The 26,910-nt window shown below is 38.7% G+C and overlaps 1 protein-coding gene across 3 annotated transcripts in view; it reads right to left on the reverse strand.

The window, feature by feature from the left end:
* The window catches only part of GIPC2 (GIPC PDZ domain containing family member 2), an 87,122-nt gene that overhangs the window by 28,169 nt on the left and 32,043 nt on the right, over positions 1-26,910 (reverse strand). For 2 of the 3 annotated variants that reach the window (XM_037739486.1, XM_017531114.2), the window contains exon 3: positions 12,435-12,615. In XM_037739486.1, the coding sequence (XP_037595414.1) occupies positions 12,435-12,615 (181 nt within the window). Of the gene's footprint in view, positions 1-12,434; positions 12,616-14,726; positions 14,815-26,910 lie in introns of those variants that run through there. The other variant, XR_005200785.1, reaches the window with a different exon arrangement.

Genomic DNA, 26,910 nt, shown 5'->3' on the forward strand with positions numbered 1-26,910 from the left:
TTTTTTTTTAGTAGAGACAGGGTTTCACTGCGTTAGCCAGGATGGTCTTGATCTCCTGACCTCATGATCCACCCGCCTAGGGCTCCCAAAGTGCTGGGATTACAGGCGTGCACCACTGCGCCCGGCTGGTAGTGCCTTTTTTTTTCACCAAGCATTTACTATATCCCGGATAACAGTATATAAAATTATTTACATGCTTTTTAAATACTTATAAAACTATTAAGAGATAGGCATTATTATTATCCTAATTTCATGATTGAGGAAACCAAGGCCTGAAAAAGTGAAATGATTTCACCAGGGTCACAGACAACAGATAAGTTGGCAGAGCTGGAATACAAGGCCAGGCAGGTCCACCCTAGAAACACTACTTCATTTTGCATTCTATTGAAAGTTATGAGGTGCCATTGGTAAACAACATTCCTTGGTTGTTTTAGTACCCGCTGGTCATTTAAGGATCACTGTGGTTCAGGGGAAGCTGACCGCTCCTAGCTTCAGATATGGGACACAAGAATGGGCCAAGCCAAACTGATCCCCTTCATCACAGTGATTGCCTCAGAGGCACATATGTGACTAAAGGCCACAAGGTCTGAATAAATCTCAGGACTTTTGCTAGAAATTCTGAGACAAAGTCTCTGTCCTTTTCTGCTCTGCATAATAAGAAAGCAGATGGTCCCAGCAGTTGCTGACCACCATGTTGGAACACAGTGTGGAGCTAACATTAAAACGATGTCTAAATGATGAAGCAAATACATCAGACAGGATATCAGAGCAGAGAGAAAAGGCAAGAAACTGGGTCCTGGGCACATTGTATGGGCCCCACACAGAGCTTTGCTATGCCAGCATCACTCGTGGACAGCTAGTTTGTATGATTCCCATTTCTGCTTAAGCCAGTATAGTAGGGTTTACCACAGTCTCCAAATGAAAAACACCTCACAGATACAGAATTCTGTCCAAGTAGTGAGGCAACCCATCTGAAAAGAACTTCCCATGCTTAGATATACACCAACGGCATTGTCCATAAATAGCTCATGTGCTCCCTACCCCACATCCACCCCCAACCTATGTACACACTCCTCAGGATAACTGACATAAAATCTAGCTTGTGTCTCAGAATTTAAGATCTTAACTACACTCCCTTTTTCCATGTGTCCTTCCTCTCTCCAACATTTCTGAAACTTCTTTAGAATAGGCTTTTTAAAAATTACAATTATTAGGGTGCTGAGACAGATCAACAGCAAGGAAAAGGAGGCATATATTGATGCCATCTACGTGAAGGTGTCCATTGTTGTCTATTGGACCAAACAGGCTGCCCACACATGAACAAACCCCACAGCGCACAAACGTGGCTCAACCATTCCATTGGTAAGACAGAGCAGGGCATGATGCATATCAGAAGTGCAATCACTGTGCCGGAAATCTTCCTGTTCTTTAGCTAAGGTGTCATTTAAGAAAACCCCAACCCTGTTTTCATAACTCCCTAAAACTGCAGGCAAAAATTAATGTGCATCTCTGGGGAAAAGTTTCACACCTTTAATCCAGAGGAGATTATATATCTATCTCCCTGCTATCCCCTCCCCTAGTTCCCCACCACCCCCGCAACAGGCCCTGGTGTGTGATGTTTCCCTCCTGTGTCCATGTGTTCTCGTTGTTCAGCACCCACTTATGAGTGAGAACATGTGGTGTTTGGTTTTCTGTTCTTGTGTCAGTTTGCTGAGAATGATGGTTTCTAGCTTTATCCATGTCCCTGCAAAGGACATGAACCCATCCTTTTTTATGGCTGCATAATAATCCATAGTATATATGTGCCACATTTTCTTTATCCAGTCTATTCTTGATGGGTATTTGGGTTGGTTCCAAGTCTTTGCTGTTGTGAACAGTGCCACAATAAACATATATGTGCATGTGTCTTTATAATAGAATAATTTATAATCCTTTGGGTATATACCCAGTAATGGGATTGCCTGGTCAAACGGTATTTCTAGTTCTAGATCTGTTAAAGGGCACTTACAGTATTTAACTCAATATTTTTTAAATGAATAATCTTTTTCTTTTCTTTTTTTTTTTTGAGATGGAGTCTTACTCTGTGGCCCAGACTGGAGTGCAGTGGTACAATAGTGGCTCACTGCAACCCCCGCCTCCTGGGTTCAAGCAATTCTCCTGCCTCAGCCTCCTGAGTAGCTGGAATTACAGGTACCCACCACTACACCCAACTAATTTTTTGTATTTTTAGTAGAGACAAGGTTTCACCATAATGGCCAGGTTGGTCTTCAACTCCTAACCTCAGGTGATCCACCCACCTCCCAAAGTGCTGGGATTACCAATGTGAGCCACCAATCTGAGCCTCACAAACATTTTTCAACACATAAATAGAATTGCTTATCTGCCTAACTTATCTGAAAACATATTCTGACAGTAATTTTGTACATAATTCATTAGATCCATTTTTCTGTAATTAAATGACAATTCCCATTGTAAAAATACTCTCAGGTAGAATATATATTATTTACATAATTGCCATTTTTCTAATAATTAACATTATAGTCATACTATTTAGTTAGATTAGAAAAGCCACTTACATTTAAGCAGCGTTTTTTACCCCTTCACCTCACATTGCTATGTTAATTAATAAGCGTTAAAACAGTTGAAAACTATTATCTACCAACCTATTCATGGTGTTATTAATTCTAAATGCTCCTTAAAAAACATTACAATTCTAAGAAATCAATCACTGTTTAGCATAAATATCTTGAAAAATATAGCTTACAAGTTTTTAGTATTATAGATTATAATAATTTCATTTTTCTCAGATTAAAAACTGAGCATTTGATAAAACAAATTTAATGAAAGTTTACAACTAGAGTAGAAAGGACCTATACTTAGGTATCCATCTGGGTCTCTACCTTGAAAACCAATTCATCAATTACCCTCAGCATTTGTCTAACACATCTGCCACACCCCACAAAAGGGAACTTGTCTTTCTTTATTCATCTCCACCCATGGTATCTTTGTGATAAATACTAAGCCAAAGTCTAGCTAGATACGAAGAGGCCAGGACAAACTCTACTACAGAATAAGATGATTGACAGCATGCTCTGCCCTGCAAAATTTGTCATTGTGTACACTAACTTTGCCAAAAAAATACATGAAAGAGAGTACCACTGTCGGATAAAATGCAATACACATGAAACTGAACTTCTCTCCCTGACTGTCCCCCAAACCATTTCTACATCCCAACTGCCTCATTTCCAATTATAGCATCACTGTTACCACAGGCTTCTAGGATAGAAATCTTGGGAGGGACATTTGCTTCTGAACCTTCTCTCCTCTCCCCTTTAACTAAGTGTCATCAATCTACCTCCTACCCCATTTTTACCCTTACAATATTACTCATGCTTTTTTATTTCCTTTGAATTCCCACTGCTGCCCCAAATCCCAGCCCTGATCATTTCCTCCTGAACTGTTGCAACAGCCTCTGACATGGTTTCTCCTCTCGTCAAATATAGCCACATTGGTCTCCTGGGCCTAATCTCCAAGCATCTGCTTCATCATGTCATCCTTCAGTTTCGGTATCATCTAAATGATTCCCTATTACTCTCTAAAACAAGCTTGGGTTCCCTGCCTAGTTTTCAGAGCTCTTATTAATAGGGTCCTGAGCTGCTTTTGCAGCCTGATTTGCTACAGTCCCTGCAAGGCTAGGCTCCTCCCTGTCCTGAACACTTCTCACAGGAAACCTTTCTCTTATCTATATGTTTCTTCCCATTCTTCAAGGCCAAGATCGAATGCAATCTTTTCCAGAGATCTTACTCTCCTAGTCCAGCCTACTCAATATTGTTTTCCCTCTCTGAACATCCATTTAGATTTCTGCAGTGGCTTTTAAATTTTACTCCGCAATTCCGAATGTGAGAAATGCTGAACTGAATCTGACTTTGAGTACCACCACCACCACCCCACCCTACCCCCCGCATGGCACAGGTTTGGTGAGAAATTTGGCTCTAATATCCTTATACCATTCTATCAGATGTCCTGTTGCCTTTCATGAGAATAGGACATTGGTCCCTGATACTGGTGGGACCTGCCATAAACCATCTGTCCCATAGCTCTCTTTTCTGAGGAAGTTTCTTTCCAATCTTACCACTTCTCTCAATCCCTATCACTCTCTAAGCCTTAGGACCCCTCCTCATCATGGCCAAGTCAGCTCTCAGATGAATTTCACCATTTAAATCTGCGCTATAGCATGTATCATGGTCTGTATTATGCTCTGAAGAGGCAGTAACACATAATGTTCAGAGCACAAGCCTCAATAGCAAACAGGACTGGAGTGCTATGCCCACACTATGCCTGCCACTGGGCAGCTTTAATGAATTAAACTGCCCTAGCCTCAGTTTACTTAGCTGGAAAACCCTCACAGGAATGGCATAAGGATTAGTAAGTCGGGCTATAATAGCAGTAGTCCTAGTTGCAATGGCTTGCAATTACATAGCACTGTTCTAAGCACGGATATACATTAACTCATTTCATCCTCAAAATACTTTACGGGTAAGTAAACAGGCATCTAGAGGTGTTAAATAACATCCCAAATCATGCAGTTTAAAAGCAGCCAAGATAGGAATCAAACCCAAGCAACTGGGCTCACAGTCTATGCTCTTCACCGCTATACTATATTTTATTCAACAAATGGTAGCTATTATTGTTAGTAAAATTACTTGATTGTTAATGTATCTGCCTCTTTATGTAAACTGTAAGCCCCCTGAGGACAGCAAGCATGCTGACTCCTTGTAACAGCTGTTAGAGAGCTGGCTCTGGAGGCGGACCGAACGGCTTAGAAGTCTGCCTCCCTCGCACACGAACTGTAACCTTGGGCAGACTGCTTCACCTTTTAGGATGGTTGTGAGGACTAAATAATTTCCTATTTAGAAAGTACTTGGAAAAACGAATGGCAGCTACTGTTATGATGTACTGATATATTTCATGAGTTGATATGAGATGTGATATTGTCATCTGTCTCTCCAGAATCCAAACAGTGCCAGAGTTGTCAACAAATACTTGATCACCAATTCATCCACATTCCTTTTCCTGTCTCACGTGGGTTTGTCTTGTTTCTAAAATTATTCCTTAAAGAAAAGGATACGCCTTTGTAATAATAGTAATAATAATAGATGACTCTTATTGGAGACTTACTAGGCACCAGGGACTGCTCTATTTCTTTTTCCTGTGTTTAATCATTTAATCCTCACACCAGCCCAATGTGGTAGACACATCTTCACATTTTGTATGAGGAGACCAAGGCACAGAAAGGTTAAGTAACTTACCCAATGTCACATATCACAAGCCAGTCCCTGGCACAGGCTCACACTTAAGTACTGCAATTTGTTGTTTTTGTAACTTTTTTCAAAATATATTCCCAAATATATTTTATAGAATTCAGTATATATGAAAAGGTACTGAAAGTATTTACTGATTGACATTTTCCCTTGGTATAGCATGAATAATAAAAAGTAATTTTTGAACATTTGAAATGTCTATCTAAAAAGTCATATAAAACTTAAAAGCCACAGTTTATCTCTTAATATCAAATAGGCTTAGCCTTTGAAGTGAGTACATCAGTTAAGCTGAATCACAAAGATGAGGTCCGAGTTTTCCAGCTGTGAATGACTCAAAAGACTGAGACGCACTTCACATACTTAACATCCTATTCGGATGGATACACAGCACAGAAATGAACCTTCTAAAAGAAGACATAACCCAATGTTCTGTTACAAAATCTAACCCTAAAACAAAGACCATAAATGCTTTTTAAACTTGCCAGGATAAATGAAGTCAAGACTCATTTAAGTGAAACCAAATCAAAGCTTCATGGAATTAATTGTTATTTTTCGGCATTTAAAAGACCTTATAGAAAAACAAACCACTTGGACTGGTCTAGTCTTAGAGTCATTTAAATGGAAGAGGGATTTTCATGGCCTTGGGAAAATCTAGGTTTACAGGGCAAACTGCAGGGTTGAGCTCATTGTAAAGACATGTTCCTTTTCATTGGCAAAAGGAGAAAGGAAGTGAGCCATGCCCTAAAAAATACCACTACAGACATTCCAGCCGATACTTGATAAGGACTGGGAATGCCGCCATCAACTCATGGCTGGAAGAAGGAAAATTTGGATCAGTAAGCAGCTGACCAGGAGAAACCATGTTAAGTATGGGAAAGATTTCCCATTCAACTACAAAATTTCGACAAGGGAGTCATTTAAGCCAGTGGCTTTCAAATGTTTTTTTCTGTGACCCACAGTAAGAAATGCATACATTAGATCATGACCCATAAATATACACAAAGATAATGTAACTGAAACACACATATTTATTTGTAACAGAAACAATACTTACAATGTACAAAGCACGGTATTTTCAATTCTATTCTACTTAGTGTTCTAAACATGCTGGTTGAAACCTACTGGTTGAAAAACAGTCATTTAAATTCTGACCAGCACAGGAGATTCTGAGGGTACATTTTCCAGTGGCCTTTATTCCTCCCTCAGAGCCCCACAGCCAACTTGGGAAAGTGCAATGGAGCATCTGTTGTTGCGACAAGGCACTTGATCTTGAGTCCTTGGATACAGGCCACCCAGAGGGTCATCTCCTCTATGCCTGGCCGTTCCTCGGTGTCGTTTCCTCCTTCTCCTTCTGCCCCTTAAATGCTGGTGTTCCCCTGACCATTCTGTTTTTAATCTTTTTATCGCTCTGAGTGACTGAATCTACTTCCATGGCTTCTGCTACCAATCAAAGAAAATTACTCATGAATCTTATTCTCTAGGCCCCCAATTCTCAATGCTCATCTACCNTTTTTTTTGACAGTCTCACTCTGTCGCCCAGGCTGGAGCACACTGGCATGATCTCGGCTCACTGCAACCTCCACCTCCCAGATTCAGGTGATTCGCCTGCCTCAGCTGCCCGAGTAACTGGGACTACAGGTGCGCGACCACCATTTCTGGCTAATTTTTGTATTTTTAGTAGAGATGGGCTTTCACTATGTTGGCCAAGCTGGTCTCGAACTCCTGACCTCAAGTGATCCAGCCTCCTCAGCCTCCCAAAGTGCTGGGACTACAGGCGTGAACCACTGCACCCAGCCCTCTTGTACATGTCTAACTGAATTGTCCCACAGATTTCAAACTCATTTAGTCCAAAATTGTATTTATAATTTCTTTCCTATCTCCTCACCCAAATCTGTTTCTTTGCCAGCTTTCCTCATATCAAATAATGGCACCACTTGATATGAGGTGCCCAAAGCCACAAATCTGAGGTCATCATTTGCAATCTCTCTTTCCTTTACTCCTACATCCAACGGGTTACCAATTCAATCTTATTATTCAGTGGTATGCAGGTAAACGTTTAACAATCAGCTCTCCACACTAAAAAAATTAAAATAAAAAGCCCTGACTTGCAGTACTAACCTATTTCTCTTTTATAAATATCCCATTATAGCCAATTTAAAACAATTAACTTGATATCAATGAAGGAGGAGTTGGGAAGAGATGTGTACAAACGGCTTCAGCAGAGCATCATCTATCCCCTGAACCATTTCTTCTCTTCATGCCTACAAGGCACTGCCTTAATTCATCTCTTTCACACTGAACAAATGATAGCTATTATTGTTAACAGAATCTTTATGATCTTCTGAACTCTATCTCACATCCCTTTATCTGACAGTCTCCAAAATATCTTCGTAAAATTAAAGACACACCACATTACCCCTCTGCCCCTCCATTGGTTCTCCATTGCCCGGTCTTTATCTTCACATATAAAGCACTTGATATATTTGTTCCTACTGACTCCTGAGCTTCATTTCCTGTGACACCACCACCTATAGCCTCTAACCAGCAACACTGGCAAACATGGTATTCCAAAATATATGACGCTATTCTGTACTTCTGTAACTTTGCTTTTTCTGTTCCCATTTCCCCAACTCATCTACTGAGTAAGCACTATTCATCCTTTCAGACTCAACTCAAATTCCTGTCCTTAGAAAGCTTTTCCTGAACTTCTTAAGCAGACTTGATGTCTCCCACCTTTATATAACCAGTATATTTTAGCACCTCTAATAGCCTTTATTGAATTTATTAATTTTTTCATATCCATCTCTTCTCACTAGACATGAATTCCTAGATCTGGATCTTATTCATGCATGTACCAAGCAGGCAGTGTGGTGATGGTATACAGCAGACTTTCAATAAATGGTGACTATTATTGTCTATGGCAACTAATGCCCTAAGACAAGCATATACTAATTGCTCAACAAATGTCTGAATGGAAACATGTAAATGTGTTCTTGCTATCTTCCCAAGACCAGAGTAATGCTAAAATACTTGTACCTTCTAGATTATTAGGAAGCCCAAGATCTACTTCCATAGTCAAAGAACTGGTACCATAATTTTTTTCCTATTATCCTCTATAATTTCCTAATGCTACCATAACAAAGTAGCATAGACTAGGTGGCTTAAACAAGATAAATTTATTTTCTCAGAGTTCAGGAGGCTAGAAGTTCAGGATCAAGGTTTCTCTAGGGTTGGTTTCTTCTGAGGCCTCTCTCCTTGACTTACAGATAGATAGTTATCTTCATGTTCAAATGGCATCCTCCCTGTGTCTGTGTCTAAATGTCCTCTTCTAATAAGTACAGCAGTCATATTGGTGTACCACCCTACTGACCTCATTTTAACCTAGTTACCCAAAGGCCCTATCTACAAATCTAGTTGGATTCTAAGGTACTGAAGATTAGGACTTCAACATGTGAATTTTGAAGGACACAATTCAGCCCATAACAGCCTCCTGCTAGACTATAAGCTCCTCAAAAGGCAGGAACCATAGCTTAGTCTTCCTCTTTAGTATTTTCTATGCCACACAGAGTACCTGAAACACAGAAGAATCTCCATAATTTCTTAGATACATAATTAAAGATCTTCCTAAAAGTATAGTCAAAATTGGTAGATTATGGGCCCCTCCAAACCTGGTGGCCAACACCAAGAAAAATGTGGCTTTACTCTTTCTCTGAAAAAAAAGTTGGATGCTGTCATCATCTCTAGATAGTCCACTGCCAAACAGCTATGTATGTGGCACCCAACTCAGAGCAGAAAAATAAAATCATTAAGGCCAAACACCCACAACCATTGATAATACGCTTCTCCCTCCAAATCCATTCCAATGCTGCCAGACTGACAGATATCATACATGGCTATAGTCAGATTCAAAATCATGAGAAAATCAACACTGCTATGCCTGCAGAACAAGATACAACAGCTCAGGAGGAATAGCAAAATGGGCAACTGCTACTTTTTTTTCCAACATATAAGGAAACTTCTCCCTTCCTGTTATGTATGATTTTGGTAGGTCTATCATATAGCCAGCCTTCCCCATTATCAAGATGGGTACAAGCCCTACTTAGTTCTTCCACCTCTCCCAGGAATTTGAATCCTGAGTGAAATGATATGAAAATAGAAAACAATTGCCGAGAGTCAATTCAGCCAGTGCCATGAAGGGTTCCTCATAGACGTATCCCTGAAACAGCCTTGGTTCCTGACCTTGTCAAGGCTTGATTGTCTATTTCTGGGATCTACATGGTAGTCTCCAATAAATGCCTTTTCCTTAAATTAGATAGTATTATGTAGCTCTCCATCAAAGAATCTTGACATATACAATGGCCCCTGGAAGTGGAGTGTAGCTAGTGGTGGACCTAAAATATTGAAATGAGGGCAGGCAGTAAGGATTTCCCTACCCACTACAAAGAGGCAGTGCTTGCAGTCTGTGTTACGCCATTGCAAACTACACAACTTCCACTTGTGTTTTGGGATATAGTTCACATGCCTCTCCAGGCTAAGTCTTCAGGGAAGTTGGCAGGAAAATGTCAAAATACTGGTACATGTAGCCATTTCTGACAGCTTTTGTTACAATCCTAGAAGTGACTTAGCTATAGCCAAGGTGGTCTGTCTGAATGCAGAGGAAACTCTCCCTCACTAAAACTGGCCCTCCTCCTGGTAGAAATCCAAGAGGACAGAGAGTTAGATAATCATGAAGGACTATGCAATTTGTATTATTGGCCCTGAGTCAATAATAATGTTAGAAAATACAGGAAAAATAAAAAAGGAAGGAAACATAGCAAAAGATAAGATTAGGACCAAGAGAATTGGGGGAAGCCTGATTCCCCAAATACCCGCTAATATATACTCCCTCTCTGGCAAAGAGCTAAGCGCTGGGATGAGCCAGAGGATGAGGAACAAACTAGCTTTGTCTTTATCCCAGAGGCAAAACAATAAGCAGAAAAATTAAGGGCTGGAGATAGGCAGAGCAGCCAGGCTTACTTTTAAGAAAGAAACCCCCAAGCTAGGGCCCAGAGTCAAGAATCAATCCACAGCACAGAAAATGCATATAAAGACCAGCAGCTTGAGTTAAACTTCCATAGAAACCTTGGAAAATAAAACCTTATTCCTCCAAAGTCAATCTCTGGGTGTCCTAACCAACAGCACTACCAGAATTTAGGACAGTCAAATAATATATCTCTATTAGGAAAATCCTACCCAGGGTGCTTCGCAAATGTGTCCATTGATTTCATGAGGCAACAGAAAGCCAGTTCAATAGTAGTTAGGTACATAAGGCAGTGATGTATGCTGAATCTACATGTGTCTATGACATTGAAGGGAAAATCTAATCATGGAACAATAATAGCTAAATACAATGATCTTTGTAACATTTAAGACTATCACCAACCTAGCATCCAAGTTAAGGTATATCAACAACTTTCTACAAAGACACAGGGACCAAAAGAATTAGATGCAGACAATGGGGAAAAAAATAGAGAAAAATTAACTGGAAACAGATTATGTTGTGGAAATACAGAAAAAAAAAATAGATTTCTTGAGTTGTGCTAATAGAATGGCTTTGATTTACAAAGAGTCTAAATCAAAGAATACTTATTTATTTTTTAGACAGAGTTTGGCTCTTGTTGCCCAGTCTGGAGTGCAATGGCGCGATCTCAGCTCACCGCAACCTCCGCCTCCTGGGTTCAAGCAATTCTCCTGCCTCAGCCTCCCAAGTAGCTGGGATTACAATCATGTGCCACCATGCCTAACTAATTTGGTATTTTTAGTACTGATGAGGTTTCTCCATATTGGTCTCGAACTCCTGACCTCAGGTGATCTGCCCACCTGGGAGGCTATTTATCTTAAACCATCTACACCCTGTCAATTTATTTCACCATGCTATCTGGGTAGTTAGGTTGCCAAATGAAGCCATCTTGAAAGGAGCTACTGGATAGAAACCTGAGTGCTGCTTTCCTTCCTCTGTGAAAAGTGAGCTCGGATGCTGCAATGCACCAGGCAGAATCAGAGTATCTACAGAGGTAGTTCCTAGAGTACTCCCTCTGGGAGGTACTGGTACAAGGTGTCTTTTTCTTACTCCTTCTGGAGAAGTGTCTCCCACAGGTAATAAAACCTATACTATATTTCCGTTAAATGGCACAGAATCACGTAGAAGCAGAGAAAAAGAATTCTAATTCCATATGTGTAGGACCTGTCACTTACTTGCTAAGAGAAAGAAAACCTAATTCCCCAGATCCACTGCATTCTTCCATTATTTCCAGTAACTGCCCTGAGAAAATAGCATTAGAGACAAACTAGAAGGAATATTTATGTTCTGTGAACAAAGGAAAGAACACAGGGTACGTGGGGTCACGATGAGTAACAGCAAGCCTGAGATGATTCTGCTAAAGATACTTTAACGCTCATGAATGCTAGGCCTTGGTTTGGCTTATTAAAATAGTGCTGGGTGGTAAGAGAGAAGCTGGCACATTTTTCTGTAGATGAGATAGCCCTGGGGAATTGAACGACAGTTGGGATACAGCTGCCATGGCTAAAACCAAGCACGTACAGATGTCACCCCCAAAGTGGAAATAATTTCATACCATCCCACGCTGCCAAATTCAAAATGCCAATGGAGGAAAGGTATTGGGGAAGGGAGTCATTAACACAGACTAGATAACTATTTTAAATACCGTTCTGTGTATAACTAAAATTTCTGCTGCTGAGATCCGTGAGCAACAGTTATTATGGTTTAAAGAGCTCAATCAAAAATCTTACTGCTCAGCAAAATGAAAACAATACAATGTGCTATTCTCAGAGATTGGAACCGCCACATCAAATTCAGTCACTAGACATTAGACTTTGTAATGCCAAATGTTTGGAAAATGTCCTTTTAGGAGGCAATAATTTTCTCTTTTTTCTTCCTTCAATAGTTGTTTTCCTTGTAAGTAGTGCTACCATTTTCCATGTTCTTAACTGATATGTTAGGTAAGAAGACACTAAAAGCACGCAGCACCATATCACAGTACTCATTTCCCTTAGAGAGATAACCCAGGAAAAGGGAACATTTCACACACACACACCCACCGACCCTTGACTTACCAAATGCCTTCTTAGGTTCTATTAACGTCATGGTAAAGAGTTCTTCTTTTTTTAATTCCTTTAACTTCTTAGCAACATCATAGTGACGCCACCCAACAATATTTTCTCCATTTATGGATTCAATATGATCCCCAACACAGATTGTTTTAACTGAGTCAATAATACCACCATCTTTAATTCCCTGAAAGAAAATTAATAGCATAATATAAAACAGAACTGTGTAATGAACACACCAATCTCATATGATCTTGGAAGCTAAGCAGGGTTGGGCCTGGTTAGTACTTGGATGGGAGACTACCTGGGAATACCAGGTGCTGTAGGTTTAAAAAAAAAAAAGTGTGTGTAACAATACTTTTTATGCTTTTGAGACATTATATACAATGTATTGACAAAACAATGCAGTCTGAGGCTCAGTTAGAGACAGAAGACTGAGCAACCAAGAGCAACCATCTTACCTCCAACCATTCTTCATCTTCCTTATCATTCAGAATTCAGCTTACTCATAGTCACCACCTCCTCTGCAAAGCTTTCCTGACGTTCCCCAACCCACTCTCTAAAGAACGGGTAAGGTGCCACTCTCATGCTTCTACAGTACTTTTTGCTGTGTATGCTGAACTCTAAAGTAAGCACTGTACATTCATTATTTCATTTAATTCTAACAACCTTTATGAGATTCTCATGTCACAGGTCAGGAAGAGTAAAGCTTCAGAAGATCAAGTAACTTGCCAGATTCAACATACCACAGTGCGATTGTTCATTTACTTCTCACTCTCCATTACTAAACTAATATCCTTGAGGACAGAGATGGTCTTATTCACTACCACGTGACTGTGCCTAGTACAATATCTGCAAAGAAAAGTCCCTTCATAAATGATTACTGAATTGTTTCAGTTGTGGCCCATCACACGAGAATAGAGCTTGAGCTTTTTCAATTGGCTGCATTTAGTTACAAATGCGAAGACACAAAGAATAATACCATCTTAGCTAAGATGGCTGATACCCAATAAAAGACAAGTATGGTTATTTTGGGAGCCAGTAAGGGTGATTTTATGCTATTGCTTTTCATTTTTGTATTTTAGTTGAAGAGAATGTAGGATCCCAAGGAGAAACTTCAGGTTGGTCCTTCTTAAATCTATCTTATTTCTCTACAATACAGTTATAGGATAGTCTCAAAATGAATTCTAAGATTCCCAAGATGGCATCAAAAATTTCTGAAAGGATTTTAGGAGCAGGAGCTCCAGAAAACTCTTCCAGAATTGAAGAAAACAACCCTGAAGACGATGTACAAGTTCTTCTACAGTGATGAGGAATGGGGTAAAACAAAGCCATAATCTGTCTCAAAAGTCCCAAATCCTTCATAAGAATGAAAGCAATATTAGAAGTCGCTGCTATTGTGTAATAAAGGCTGGGTATTCTCCACGCTTGCTAGGTGGAAGTATAACATCTTCCGAATCAGCTGGGTGATTGATCATTGTGTCCAAGAGCTAAGAGAAAACTGATCTCCTCTATCTCCAGCACCTCCATCATATTGTCATCAGGAACAAGAATAACTTAGGAAGGTTAAGCATTTTTAATGTTTAAGTTGCATTATTAGAAACCAAAACTCATAATACATTTCTTTTTTATCCCAAATTTTAAGAATACTGCTATGTTCATTCATTCTAATAGTGACTGTTAACATGCTATATGCAAATGTCACAATAATGCCAATTGAAACAGAGCTCACTGTCATTGCAAATAAACTATAAAGCAAAGAAACCAGAAATTTCATAATCTACCTGACATTGTTTTATTAGAAACCCGTATTAACCTTATATCGCTAATGGAAACAATGGGAACCACTCAGTAACTAGTTTCTAAGCTGTCATAGAAAAATAAAGAAGATTAAAGACGAGAGTCTAAAAAAGAAAATAACTATTAAATATTGGTATACAGCCATTCTTAAGTCATCAAAGAATTCCAACAATCTATATTTAATTTTTTTTCTTAGTTTTTATTCTAAGTTATCTCTTGATACATCGTAATTTTTTTTCCTTTGGTCAACTACGCAATACAAATTTCAGAGTCTCGCCCCACAGTATTTTTAGTTTCAGATTTAGAGTTGCCATTTTATTTAAAATAAGCATTATGTAAAAATTAAAGACTTTGAAGACCCATCTGAATCTCACCAGTGAATTAAAGGTCAGAGAAACAGAAATCCAGGGTTGCCGAGGCCCATGAGTAGCCTCAGCCATCCTAGAGTCGCCTCAGCAACCAGAAAAGTGCCCAGACAGAGGGAGGAAAGCCAGTTACCGGAAGTCAGAGCAGGTAGCATGTGAGAATCCAGGTAGCAAGAGAAAAGTCACAGCACATGTCACTATCAGAGGCAGCAGATAAGAATCTGGAATGAAGACACAGGAAAATCAATATAGGAAACTCGAAGATGAGCCAGATATAGAAGCAAAGTAGGAAACAAGGATTATATATTTTATGGGTTACCTGAGTCTTAGCCTCCAAAGTGGGCAGGATAAAGAATACAGGAGCAATGAAGACAAGTTTCTGAACGTTAATGTGCTTTGATAATCATACAATAACTTGATAGAGATTAATAATATTGTTAAATGTGCTACTCAGATGCAAAGGAGTAAGAGAGGAAAAAAGAAAGGCATGAATGCTATACTTATGTTTACTCAATTACTTATACTATTCTCTATTACACTTAGAAACTTTCACCTGCCTTTGGAGCTTGATGCTGCAAAAGACAGAGATTTATTTATTTTTTGGAAGATAAGATTTACATTATTAAACACAGAGGTTTTCAACCATTTCAGATCATCATTATAATATTTCCGACTATGTTCATCCCATATATTTAGAGAATTCTGTCTTCCCATCACAGATGTCAGCAGAAGTCTAGGGCAGCATACACTCTCCCTAAAATCGTAAGCACCATACTCTGAGCTGCATGTCCAGTTGCCAATGATCAGCAACTTTGAGATCTGTGTTGCTGATCCTTCCGACACTGTCCTCAAACCTCTCTCATGATAATAAACTAACAGTCATATAGTTGTAAATACTTATCTCATTTGGTCCTCACAATAAGCCTAGGAAAAGCATATTTATCATTCCATTTAATGAATGAGGAAATTAAGGCACAATCATTATGAATAATGAAGAATGAATGAATGAGGATATTAAGGTTTGCCCAAGATAACGCAGCTAATAAACAATAGAATTAGATCTCAAACAGAGGTGATATAATTTTAAAAATTAAAAATGTTTTTTTAAAAAAAAGGTATAGAGCCCAAGGTCTTCTGACCTAAAGAACAAAGTTTTAGGTTATAAATGTCCAAAGTGATCTATCACCTTTGAACTCTGAATTTTTTTTTTTTTGACAACCTTATTTTTCCATTTTCCATATCCTTATTTCTACTAAAGTTGTTTCTCATCAATACCTCATCATGGTCTCCAGATCTCAGACATTACGTGTTTTCACAAATCATCGTGTCTATTCTGGCTTTACAGACCTCTGCTCAGATCCTAGCTTCCATCCTATAATCCTCTGCCCCCTTGATTTCCTACATTTCCAGTCTTGCTGATTCTTAGTTTGGGCAAATGGACAAGTAAAATGTTAGAAATATGTAAGTATCATATTTCTCAGAGTGATCACTCTAAAATGAGGTTCTACTAAAGCAAAAGTATGGCAAATCATAAAGATTTATAAGAGATATTCTGACAATGACAATTTTGTGGTTAAACTATTACAACTCAAAACAAAGGTGGGTTTTTAAAAATCAATTTAGCCTCATTTCGTAATTGTATGTTTTAAATCCTTATTTTTATTTTAAATTTAAAAGTACGAGTCTCAATTGGGCACAGTGGCTCATGTCTATAATCTTAGCACTTTGGGAGGCTGAGACAAGCAGATCACCTGAAGTCAGGAGTTCAAGACCAGCCTGGCCAACAGGGTGAAACCCCACCTCTACTAAAAACACAAAAATTAGCAGGGCGTGGTGGCACATGCCTGTAACCCCAGCTACTCAGGAGGTTGAGGCAGGAGAGTTGCTTGCACCCAGGAGGCAGTGGTTGCAGTGAGCCAAGATCATGCCACTGCACTCCAGCCTGGATGACAGAGTGAGACTCTGTCTCAATAAATAAATAAGTTAATTAATTAATTAATTAATTAAAGTACAGGTCTCTTCTCTTAAACGAGGTGTCAGCAAACTATGGCTAACAGCAGAACTCCAGGGTGGTGTGTACCCTCCACCACAGCCCACCACCTGTTTTTATAGGGCCCATGAGTTATGAATGGTTCTTACCTTTTTGAATGGTTGGGGACAAAAAATCAAAAGAAGATATTTGTGATGTGAAAATTATATGAAATTCAAATTAGTGTCTATTAATAAGGTCTTACTGGGAAATATGCATGCTCATTCATCTAAGTATTATCTGTACCTGTTTTCATGCTACAGGGGCTTAGTTGAGTAGCTGCAACAAAGACCATATGACCCACAAAGTGCAAAATATTTACCATCTGCCTTTTACAGAAAACATTTGCCAACTGCTGTCTTAACTATACACAGGTTTTATTATAATAAGTATGCGCTTAACTTTCTTAAGTTATTTACATACTTTTTGTCCTTGGAAATGTTGAGACTTAGACACTAAAATCATGAACATTCACATATATAGTTTTTTCACCTAAAAAGTTTCATCTGGGCCATGTAGGGTGGCTCATCCCTGTAATCCCAGCATTTGGGGAGGCCTAGAAAGAGGGATCACTTGAGCCCAGGAGTTCAAATGAGCAAAATGGCAAGAACTTGTCTCTACAAAAAAAAAAAAAAACATTTCATCTGTGAGCACCATACAAAACAATAAAAAGCATTTCTCTGCCATTGATCTTTCCTAATTATGAAATGGCTTATTGTTAGAATTATTAAAATATTAGCTGTTAATTGTGAGTACCGCAGACATTTTAAGCGTGTCATTATATTTATATCTCAACTAATACTATAACATAAGTGCTAATATTCCCATTTGAGAGAGAAGGCTCAGAAAGGTTTAATGCCTTGGCCAATGTCACACAGCTGGTAAATAAGTGATCTGGCTAAAACTGAAAGCAGGCCTGTCTGATTCTAAAGTCCATGCCCCCGTGCATGGCACTGTAATGCCTCTCTCACCATGGAATGAATGCCCACCCTCGTTTGAATCCCTACCACACTGTCCTACTCTGACTTTAACCCACTCTTAGTTCCAGCCAAGTTAAAAATGTATCAAGTGCTCACTTCAGCAGCACATACATTAAAATTATAATCACACAGCATGGTCTCTACACATGGTGATATGCAAACTCATGAAACATTCCATTTTGGTTATCTTGGCAAAAAGAAACACAGGAAGGATAACTCAGAAATTAATAAAATTGGTTACCTCTAAAGAGTGTGGGAAAGTAATGGGATAGAAGGGTTAGGAAAAGGAATGGCACATCTCTGAATATATTTTTTAATACAGCTTCACTTTTTTTTTTAAGAGACAATGTCTTGCTCTGTTTCACTCAGTTTGGAGAGTGCTGGCATGATCAGGGCTCATCGCAGCCTTGACTTCCCAGGCCCAAGCAATTCTCCCACTTCAGCCTCATAAGTAGCTGGACTATAGGTGCATGCCACTATACCCAGCTAATTTTTTCTATTTGCTGTAAAGACAGAGTCTCACTATGTTGGGGTCAAGGGACTTTCTATCTGTTGTAGAGACAGGATCTCGCTATGACTGGAGTCAAACAGACCCCAGTGTCTGTTGTTTCCTCCTTCGTGTTCATAAGTTCTCATCATTTATAAGTTTTTATTTCTTTATAAGTTCCCACTTATAAGCGAGAACATGCAGTATTTGGTTTTCTCTTCCCTCCTGCATTAGTTTGCTGAGGATAATAGTCTCCAGCTCCATCCACGTTCCCACAAAAGACATAATCTCATTCTTTCTAATGCTGCATAGTATTCCATGGTGTATATGTACCACATTTTCTTTATCCAATCTGCTGTTGATTAGCATTTAGGTTGATTCCATGTCATTGCTATTGTGATTAGGGCTACAATAAATATACCCATGCCTGTGTCTTTATGGTAGAATGCTTTCTAATCCTCTGGGTATATACCCAGTAATGGGATTGCTGAGTCAAATGGTAGTTCTGCTTTTAGCTCTCTGAGGGATTGCCATACAGTTTTCCACATTGGCTGAACTAATTTACACTCACACCAACAGTGTTTAAGTATTCCCTGTTCTCTGCAACATCACAAGCATGTTATTTTTTGACTTTTTAATAACAGTCATTCTGACTGGTGAGAGGTGGTATCTCATTGTGGTTTTGATTTGCATTTCTCTAATGATCAGTGAGGTTGAGCTTTTTTTAATATAATTGTTGGCCACATATGCGTCTGCTTTTGAAAAGTATCTGTTTATGTCCTTTGTCCACTTTTTAATGGAGTTGTCTTTTTTTTTTTCTTATAACTTTCCTTATAGATGCTGGGTATTAGACCTTTACTGGATGCCTAGTTTGCAGATATTTTCTCCTATTCTATAGGAGAATGTCTGTTTACACTGTTGATAGTTTCTCTTACTGTGCAGAAGCTCCTGAGTTTAATTAGATCCCATGTGCTAATATTTGCTTCTATTCTGATCGATTTGGTGTCTTTGTCATGAAATCTTTGCCCATTCCTATATTCAGAATGATATTGCCTATGTTGTCCTCCAGAGTGTTTATAGTTATGAGTTTTACATTTAAATCTTTAACTCATCTAGATTTAATTCTTGCATAGTATAAGGAGGGGTCCAGCTTCAATCTTCTGCATATGGCTAGCTAGTTATCCCAGCATCATTTATTGAATAGGGACTCTTCCCCATTCCTTGTTTTTGTCAGCTTGTTAAAGATCAGGTGGTTGTAGCTGTACAGCCTTATTTCTAGGCTCTCTAGTCTGTTCCATTGGTCTATGTGCCTGTTTTTGTACCAGTGCTATGCTGTTTGGTTACTATAGCCCTGTAGTGTAGTTTGAAATAGGGTAATATGATGCTTCCAGCTTTGTTCTTCTTGCTTAGGATTCTCTTGACTATTCAGGCTTATTTATTTATTTATTTATTTGAGACAGTGTTTCACTCAGTCACCCAGGCTGGAGTGTAATGGCACAATCTCAGCTTACTGCAACCTCTGCCTCCCAGGTTCAAGTGATTCTCCCGCCTCAGCCTCCCAAGTAGCTGGGATTACAGGCACTCACCATTATGCCTGGATAATTTTTGTATTTTTAGTAGAGATGGGGTTTCACCATGTTGGTCAGGCTAGTCTTTAGCTCCTGACCTCAGGTGATCCACCCGCCTCAGCCTCCCAAAGTGCTGGGATTACAGGCATGAGCCACCACACCCAGCCTCCATATGGATTTTAAAATAATTTTTTCTAGTTCTGCAAAGACTGTCATTGGTAGTTTGATAGGAATAGCACTGAATCTGTAAATTGATTTGCATAGTATGGCCATTTTAATGATATTGACTCTTCCTATCCACAAGCATGAGATATTTTTCCATGTGTTTGTCTCTTCTCTGATTTATCTGAGCATTGTACCAGCTAATACAAAACACACTTAAGCACACAGACCAGTGTTACTATAAAGCAACCACACAAAAAAACCAACATAATAACCAGCTAATAACACAAAGATAAAATCAAATCCACACATATCAATACTAACTTTGAATGTAAACAGGCTAAATGCCCCACTTAAAAAGTACAGTGTGGCAAGCTAGATGAAGAACCAAGACCCAATGGTATGCTGTCTTCAAGAGACCCATCTCACACAAAATAACACCCATAGATTCAAAATAAAGGGATGGAGAAAAAATCTACCAAGCAAATGGAAAACAGAAAAAAAGAAAAGCAGGGGTTGTAGTCCTAATCCTGTTTTGTTTTGTACAAAAAAGACTTCAAACCAACAAAGATCAAAAAAAGACAGAGAAGGCCATTATATAATAGTAAAAGGGTTCGATTTGACAACACAACCTAACTATTCTAAATATGTATGCACCCAACACAGGAGCACCTAGATTCATAAACCAAGTTCTTAAAGATCTATAAAGAGGCATAGACTCCCACAGAACAATAATGAGAGACTTCAACACTCCATTGACAGTAGTAGGCAGATCATTGAGGCAGAACATTAACAAAGATATTCAGGACCTAAACTCAACATTGGACCAAATGGATTGACAGACCTCTACAAAATTCTCCACCCAAAAACAGCAGAATATACATCCTTCTCATCACCACAAGGCACATACTCTAAAATTGATCACATATTATAATTGGACATAAAACACTCCTCAGAAAATGCAAAAAGAACTGAAATCATACCAAACATACTCTTGGACCACAGCACAATAAAAATAGAAGTCAAGACTAAGGAAATTGCTAAAAACCATGCAATTACATAGAAATTAAACAATAGGCTCCTGAATGACTTGGGTAAATAGTGAAATTAAGGCAGAAATCAAGAAGTTCTTTGAAACTAACAAGAACAAAGATACAACATACTAGAATCTCTGAGACACTGATAAGGCAGTTTTAAGAGGGAAATTTATAGCACTATAATGCCCACATAAAAAAAAGTTAGAGCCGGGCGCGGTGGCTCACGCCTGTAATCCCAGCACTTTGGGAGGCCGAGGCGGGTGGATCACGAGGTCAAGAGATTGAGACCATCCTGGTCAACACAGTGAAACCCCGTCTCTACTAAAAATACAAAAAATCAGCTGGGCATGGTGGCGCATGCCTGTAATCCCAGCTACTCAGGAGGTTGAGGCAGGGAATTGCCTGAACCCAGGAGGCGGAGGTTGCAGTGAGCCGAGATCGCGCCATTGCACTCCAGCCTGGGCAACAAGAGCGAAACTCTGTCTCAAAAAAAAAAAAAAGTTAGAAAGATCTCAAATTAACTACCTAACATCACAACAAAGAGGACTAGAAAACAAAAGCAAATCAACCCCAAAGTTAGCAGAAGAAAAAAATAACCAAAATCAGAGCTGAACTCAAAACACAAAAAAAAAATCAAAAGATCAATGCATCCAGGAGTTGGTTTTTTGAAAAAATTAGATAGATAGGCCACTAGCTAAACTTTAGAAGAAAAGAGGAAGATCTAAATAAACACAATTAGAAATGATGAAGAAAATGTAACCACTGACCCCACAGAAATAAAAATAACCATCAGAAACTACTATAAATACCTATATGGACACAAATTAGAAAATCTAGAAGAGATGAATAAATTGCTGGACACGTACACTCTCCCAAGACTGAACCAGGAAGAAATTGATTTCCTGAACAGACTAATAATGAAACTGAATCAGTAATAAATAGGCTACCAAACAAACAAACAAAAAAAAAACAGCCTAGAACCTGACAGATTCACAGCTAAACTCTACCAAATATATGAAGAAGAGCTGGTACCATTCCTATTTAAACTATTGAGCAGGAGGGACTCCTCCCTAGCATCATCCTAATACCAAAACCTAGCAGAAACACAACCAATAAAGAAAACTTCCGGCCAATATCCTTGCTGAGCATCAGTGCAAAAATCCTCAACAAAATACTTGCAAACCAAATCCAGCAGCACATCAAAAAGCTAATCCAGTGCAATCAAGTAGGCTTCATCCCCAGGCTGCAAGATTGGTTCAACATAAGCAAATCAATAAATGTGCTTAATCACATAAACAGAGCTAAAGACAAAAATTACATGATTATCTTAACAGATGCAGAAAAGGCTTTTGATAAAATTCAATACCCCTTCGTGTTAAAAACTTTCAACAAACTAGGTATCAAAGTAACAAACATCAAAATAATAAGAGCAGGCTGGACGTGGTGGCTCATGCCTGTAATCCCAGCACTTTGGGAGGCCCAGGCAGGCGGATCATGAGGCCAGGAGATCAAGACCAGTCTGGCCAACATGGCAAAACTCTATCTCTACTAAAAATACAGAAAATTATCTGGGTGTGGTGGCAGACACCTGTAATCCTAGCTACTCCAGATGCTGAGGTAGAAAAATCACTTGAACCCGGGAAGTAGAGGTTGCAGTGAGCTGAGATCACGCCACTGCACTCCAGCCCAGGGACTCTGTCTCAATTAAAAATAATAATAACAGCAATCTATGACAAACCCACAGCCAACATTATACTGAATGGGCAAAAGCCAAAGCATTCCCCTTGAAAACCAGCACAAAACAAAGATGTCCTCTCTCACCACTCCTATTTAACATAGTATTAGAAGTCCTAGCCAGAGCAATCAGGCAAAAGAAGGCATTAAGGGCCTCCAAATAGGGAAAAAGGAAGTCAAACTATCTCTGTGTGCAGGTGATATGTTTCTATATCTGGAAAACCCCATATTCTTGCCCCAAAAGCTCCTTCAGCTGATAAACAACTTCAGCAAAGTTTTAGGATACAAAATCAATGTACAAAATTCCCTACTAGCATTTTTATACACTAACAGCCAAGCCAAACACCAAATCGGAAAGACAATTTCATTCGCAATTGTCACAAAAAGAATAAAATATCTGGGAATACACCTAACCAGGAAGGTGAAAGATCTCTACAATGAGTAAATATTTTAATGACTTTGAAAGTAAAAATTTTGATGGGGAAGCCAAGAAAGAACCCTGTGGGGCAAGATGACAATTAGAGGTATAGTTATGAGTTCATAATTTTTTTTTTTTTTTGAGACAGAGTCTCCTTCTGTTCCCCAGGCTGGAGGGCAGTGGCGTGATCTTGGCTCACTGTAACCTCCTCTTCTGAGGTTCAAGTGATTCTCCTGTCTCAGCCTCCCAAGTAGCTGGAATTACAGGTGTGCACCAGACCCGGCTATTTTTTGCATTTACAGTAGAGGTACAGTTTTATCATATTGGCCAGGTTGGTCTCAAATTCCTGGCCTCAAGTTATCCACCTACCTCAGCCTCCCAAAGTTCTGGGATTACAGGCTTGAGCCACCATGCCTAGCCCAATTCATAATTTCTAATAAACATGTTCTCTAATTCTACCATTGAAAGGATCTAGAAATAATGCATTCCAGTAGCAATGTATGAGCAGGGCTAATACCAGAACTTCACTTTCAAATATCAATCTCTAGTAAAAATACGAGCTCCTTAGAGAAATAGTTGATGCTAAGCCTCAGGAAAAGGAGACACAAGATAGGTCTAGAACATCATGTTGTGCCAGAAAGTAAGAACGTACTCAATCAAATGACAGGAGCCATGTCAAAAAGACATGGGGGCCCACTTACAGGGATTTCTGCAAGCCAAGTCTCAGGAAACTCGAGCATCAAAATAATTGATAGTAATAGACTATAACCCATTGAGTAATATATAAAATCATGTACACGTTGACAATAAATAAGGGCAGCTTTTTCCCTACAATAAAATGCTTTCAGAGAAATATATAAGGAATGATGGAATTAGAAAAATAATCATTTATTCAACCATTACAGGAAAAATTAATTCAGGCAAGACTCATCAACAGATACTAAATCTGTGTGATGCAAATAAGAAAACAGGATATTTTCACAATATCAAAGCATCTCTTCGCAATTATCACAAAGGAAAATAATTTTGTAGTAAAAAAAAAACTGGTGGACACTACCTCAGATAAGTGACAAAAATTAACATCACAAACAATAAGACAAACCAACATCAAGTACCTTCTGATGTAGTGCACTGAGAAGGACACAGCATCACTTTTGTAATTTTCCTGCCAAAAATGCACAATCTATTTATCAACATGAGGAAACATCAGAAAAACTCAAATTTAGGGACATTCTATAAAAGGCTAAGGAACTATTCTAGATTAAGGAAAACTAAAAAGACATGACAACTATTCTAGATTATAAAGATTAAAAAGACATAAATGAAATGCATGATCCTAAATTGGATTTGTATGGGGGGAAAATAATAAATACAATTAGGACAACTGATACAACTATAATGTGAACTATAGATTAGTTTAAAAGTATTATATCAATATTAGACTTGTGAATTTCATAATTGTACTGTAGTTATATATAAGAGAATGACCTTGTCCTTGGTAATTACACTCTGAAGTATTAAGGGGTAAAGAGTATATATGTGTGTGTGAGAGAGAGAACAAAAAAATCAAACACCGCGGGCCGGGCGCGGTGGCTCACGCCTGTAATCCCAGCACTTTGGGGGGCCGAGGCGGGTGGATCACGAGGTCAAGAGATCGAGACCATCCTGGTCAACATGGTGAAACCCCGTCTCTACTAAAAATACAAAAAATTAGCTGGGCATGGTGGCGCGTGCCTGTAATCCCAGTGACTCAGGAGGCTGAGGCAGGAGAATTGCCTGAACCCAGGAGGCGGAGGTTGCGGTGAGCGGAGATCGCGCCATTGCACTCCAGCCTGGGTAACAAGAGCAAAACCCTGTCTCAAAAAAAAAAAAAAAAAATCAAACACGGCAAATGGTAAAAATTGGAGATTTGGATAAATGATGTACAGGAGTTCTTTGTATTATTATTATAATATTTCCATAAGTTTGAAATTATCCTCTCCCAATTTTTTGAAAATGTCACCAACTGTGTGTATAGTATAATATGCATCTCTCTTCTAAGTTGAACTATATGTTGGCAGCTGAGACTATGCCTTGCTGTCTCCTTTGCTACTATGTCCTATGTCTCCACAGAGCTAGTGACTAGTACTCTGAGGCAGGCACATGTTTGACAAAGCATTTTTTTAAAAAATAGAAAGACAAGCTCTGAATGTCAGAGGCTAAGTTTTAAAAACCCGCACATATTTGTGAAACTTCCAAGCCCTTCTCTTCTGCCTGTGCCTCATGTCCTGAGCTTCCCTTGGATAATCCCATATGACTTTCCCAAACATAGATTTTCCATTTGGTCACTCACTCAACCTTCAGCACAGTCATATCTTTTGCCGAGCTAAAAATAGCCATTCTATCAAGTGGGAAGTGAAAGTCCCATTTACAGTTAAGAAGATAACTTCCCTAAGATTATTTTTAATGATGACAGTGCATCAGCAAATCAGGATTTGGACAAAATAAAGGCACAAAATATGCTCTGTTGCATGAAGTCTATCATTAATTCTTAACTGAGTGAGTAGAAGTCCCAGCTCTGAAGTCAGACCTCATGGATCCAAATCCTGAATTTGTCCAGCTGTTTAACTTTGGGCAAGCTACTTAACCTTCCTGATCCTGTTTCCATACCTGTAAAACAGAGTTGGAAATAGGACATATCCATGGATCTCATAGGCATCTTTTTGAGCAAAAGAAACCAAGAGTAGTGTAGTATATATGATTATATGAAGTTCATGGCAATAGATGGCAGAATAATGGCTACCTTGTGGGGAAAGAGTATTGACTGCGAAGGGGCACAAATGAGCCTTGTGGGTTGCAGAAATGCAATTTATCCTGATCTGGGTAATGGTTAAAGAGGAGTGAGTATGTAAACATTCACTAAGCTATACATTAAAAATGCCATGATACCCCGTCTTTAAAAAAATTGCTTTGCATAATCAAATTTTTAAAAAGTCTTATATCGCAACAACAAAAAAATAAATGCAAAGAAATAATATAATACCAACCAAATAGAATTGTGAGGATTAAATGAGAAATTGTATGCAAAGTGCCTAGTACATTCATTCTATATAAGTCAGTTATTACAACTACCTATTACAATAATAGAACTGTTATGTTTAAGAGATGAGTCTACCTTTTTCTTCTCAGTTCTTATTTTTATACCATTTGAAACTTTTATCTTGCCTTTGAAGCTCTATATTGCTCTCTTTGTCTTTGAATAAATGAATTATAATTGGCCCTGGGTATCCATGGGGGATTGGTTCCAGGACCCACCATGAATACCAAAATCCTAAGGATGTTCAAGTCCCTGACATAAAATGATGCAGTATTTGCATATAACCTATGCACATCCTTCTATATACTTTATATCATCTCTAGATTATAATATCTAGCATAATGTCAATGCGAAGTAAACAGTTATACTATATTGTTTAGGAAATAATGACAAGAAAAAAGTCCGTACATGTTCAGTACAGATGTAATTTGTTTCAACTATCTTCAATCTGTGGTTGGTTGAATCCACTAATACACTCACAGATATGCAAATCTAACTTTTTATACTTCTTAAAGTTTTGAAGAGCATTTTTAAAGACGTAAATAAGGCAGTCAAAAGTATAAATAGTTGGAAATAACACTAATTCACTGAAATCAGCCTGAAAGTCATCAGATGTTAAAACCTACAGACATGGAAAAGCTTGCATTGATAATCACTAGGCACCAGAATTAGACTTTCCTTTCAGTTAGTTCAAATTCTAGAGGAAGTTTAAACTAAGGGAAGAAATTCAAGAAAATGATAAACACAAACTGATGTCTGAACATTTTTCAAATGAAAGTGAAACATTACCAATTTATGCATTCTTGCTGAGCTGGCTCTCACTCTG

This window comes from Cebus imitator, unplaced genomic scaffold, assembly GCF_001604975.1.
Source record: "Cebus imitator isolate Cc_AM_T3 unplaced genomic scaffold, Cebus_imitator-1.0 Scaffold3, whole genome shotgun sequence".
In the NCBI taxonomy this organism is placed as follows: domain Eukaryota; kingdom Metazoa; phylum Chordata; class Mammalia; order Primates; family Cebidae; genus Cebus; species Cebus imitator.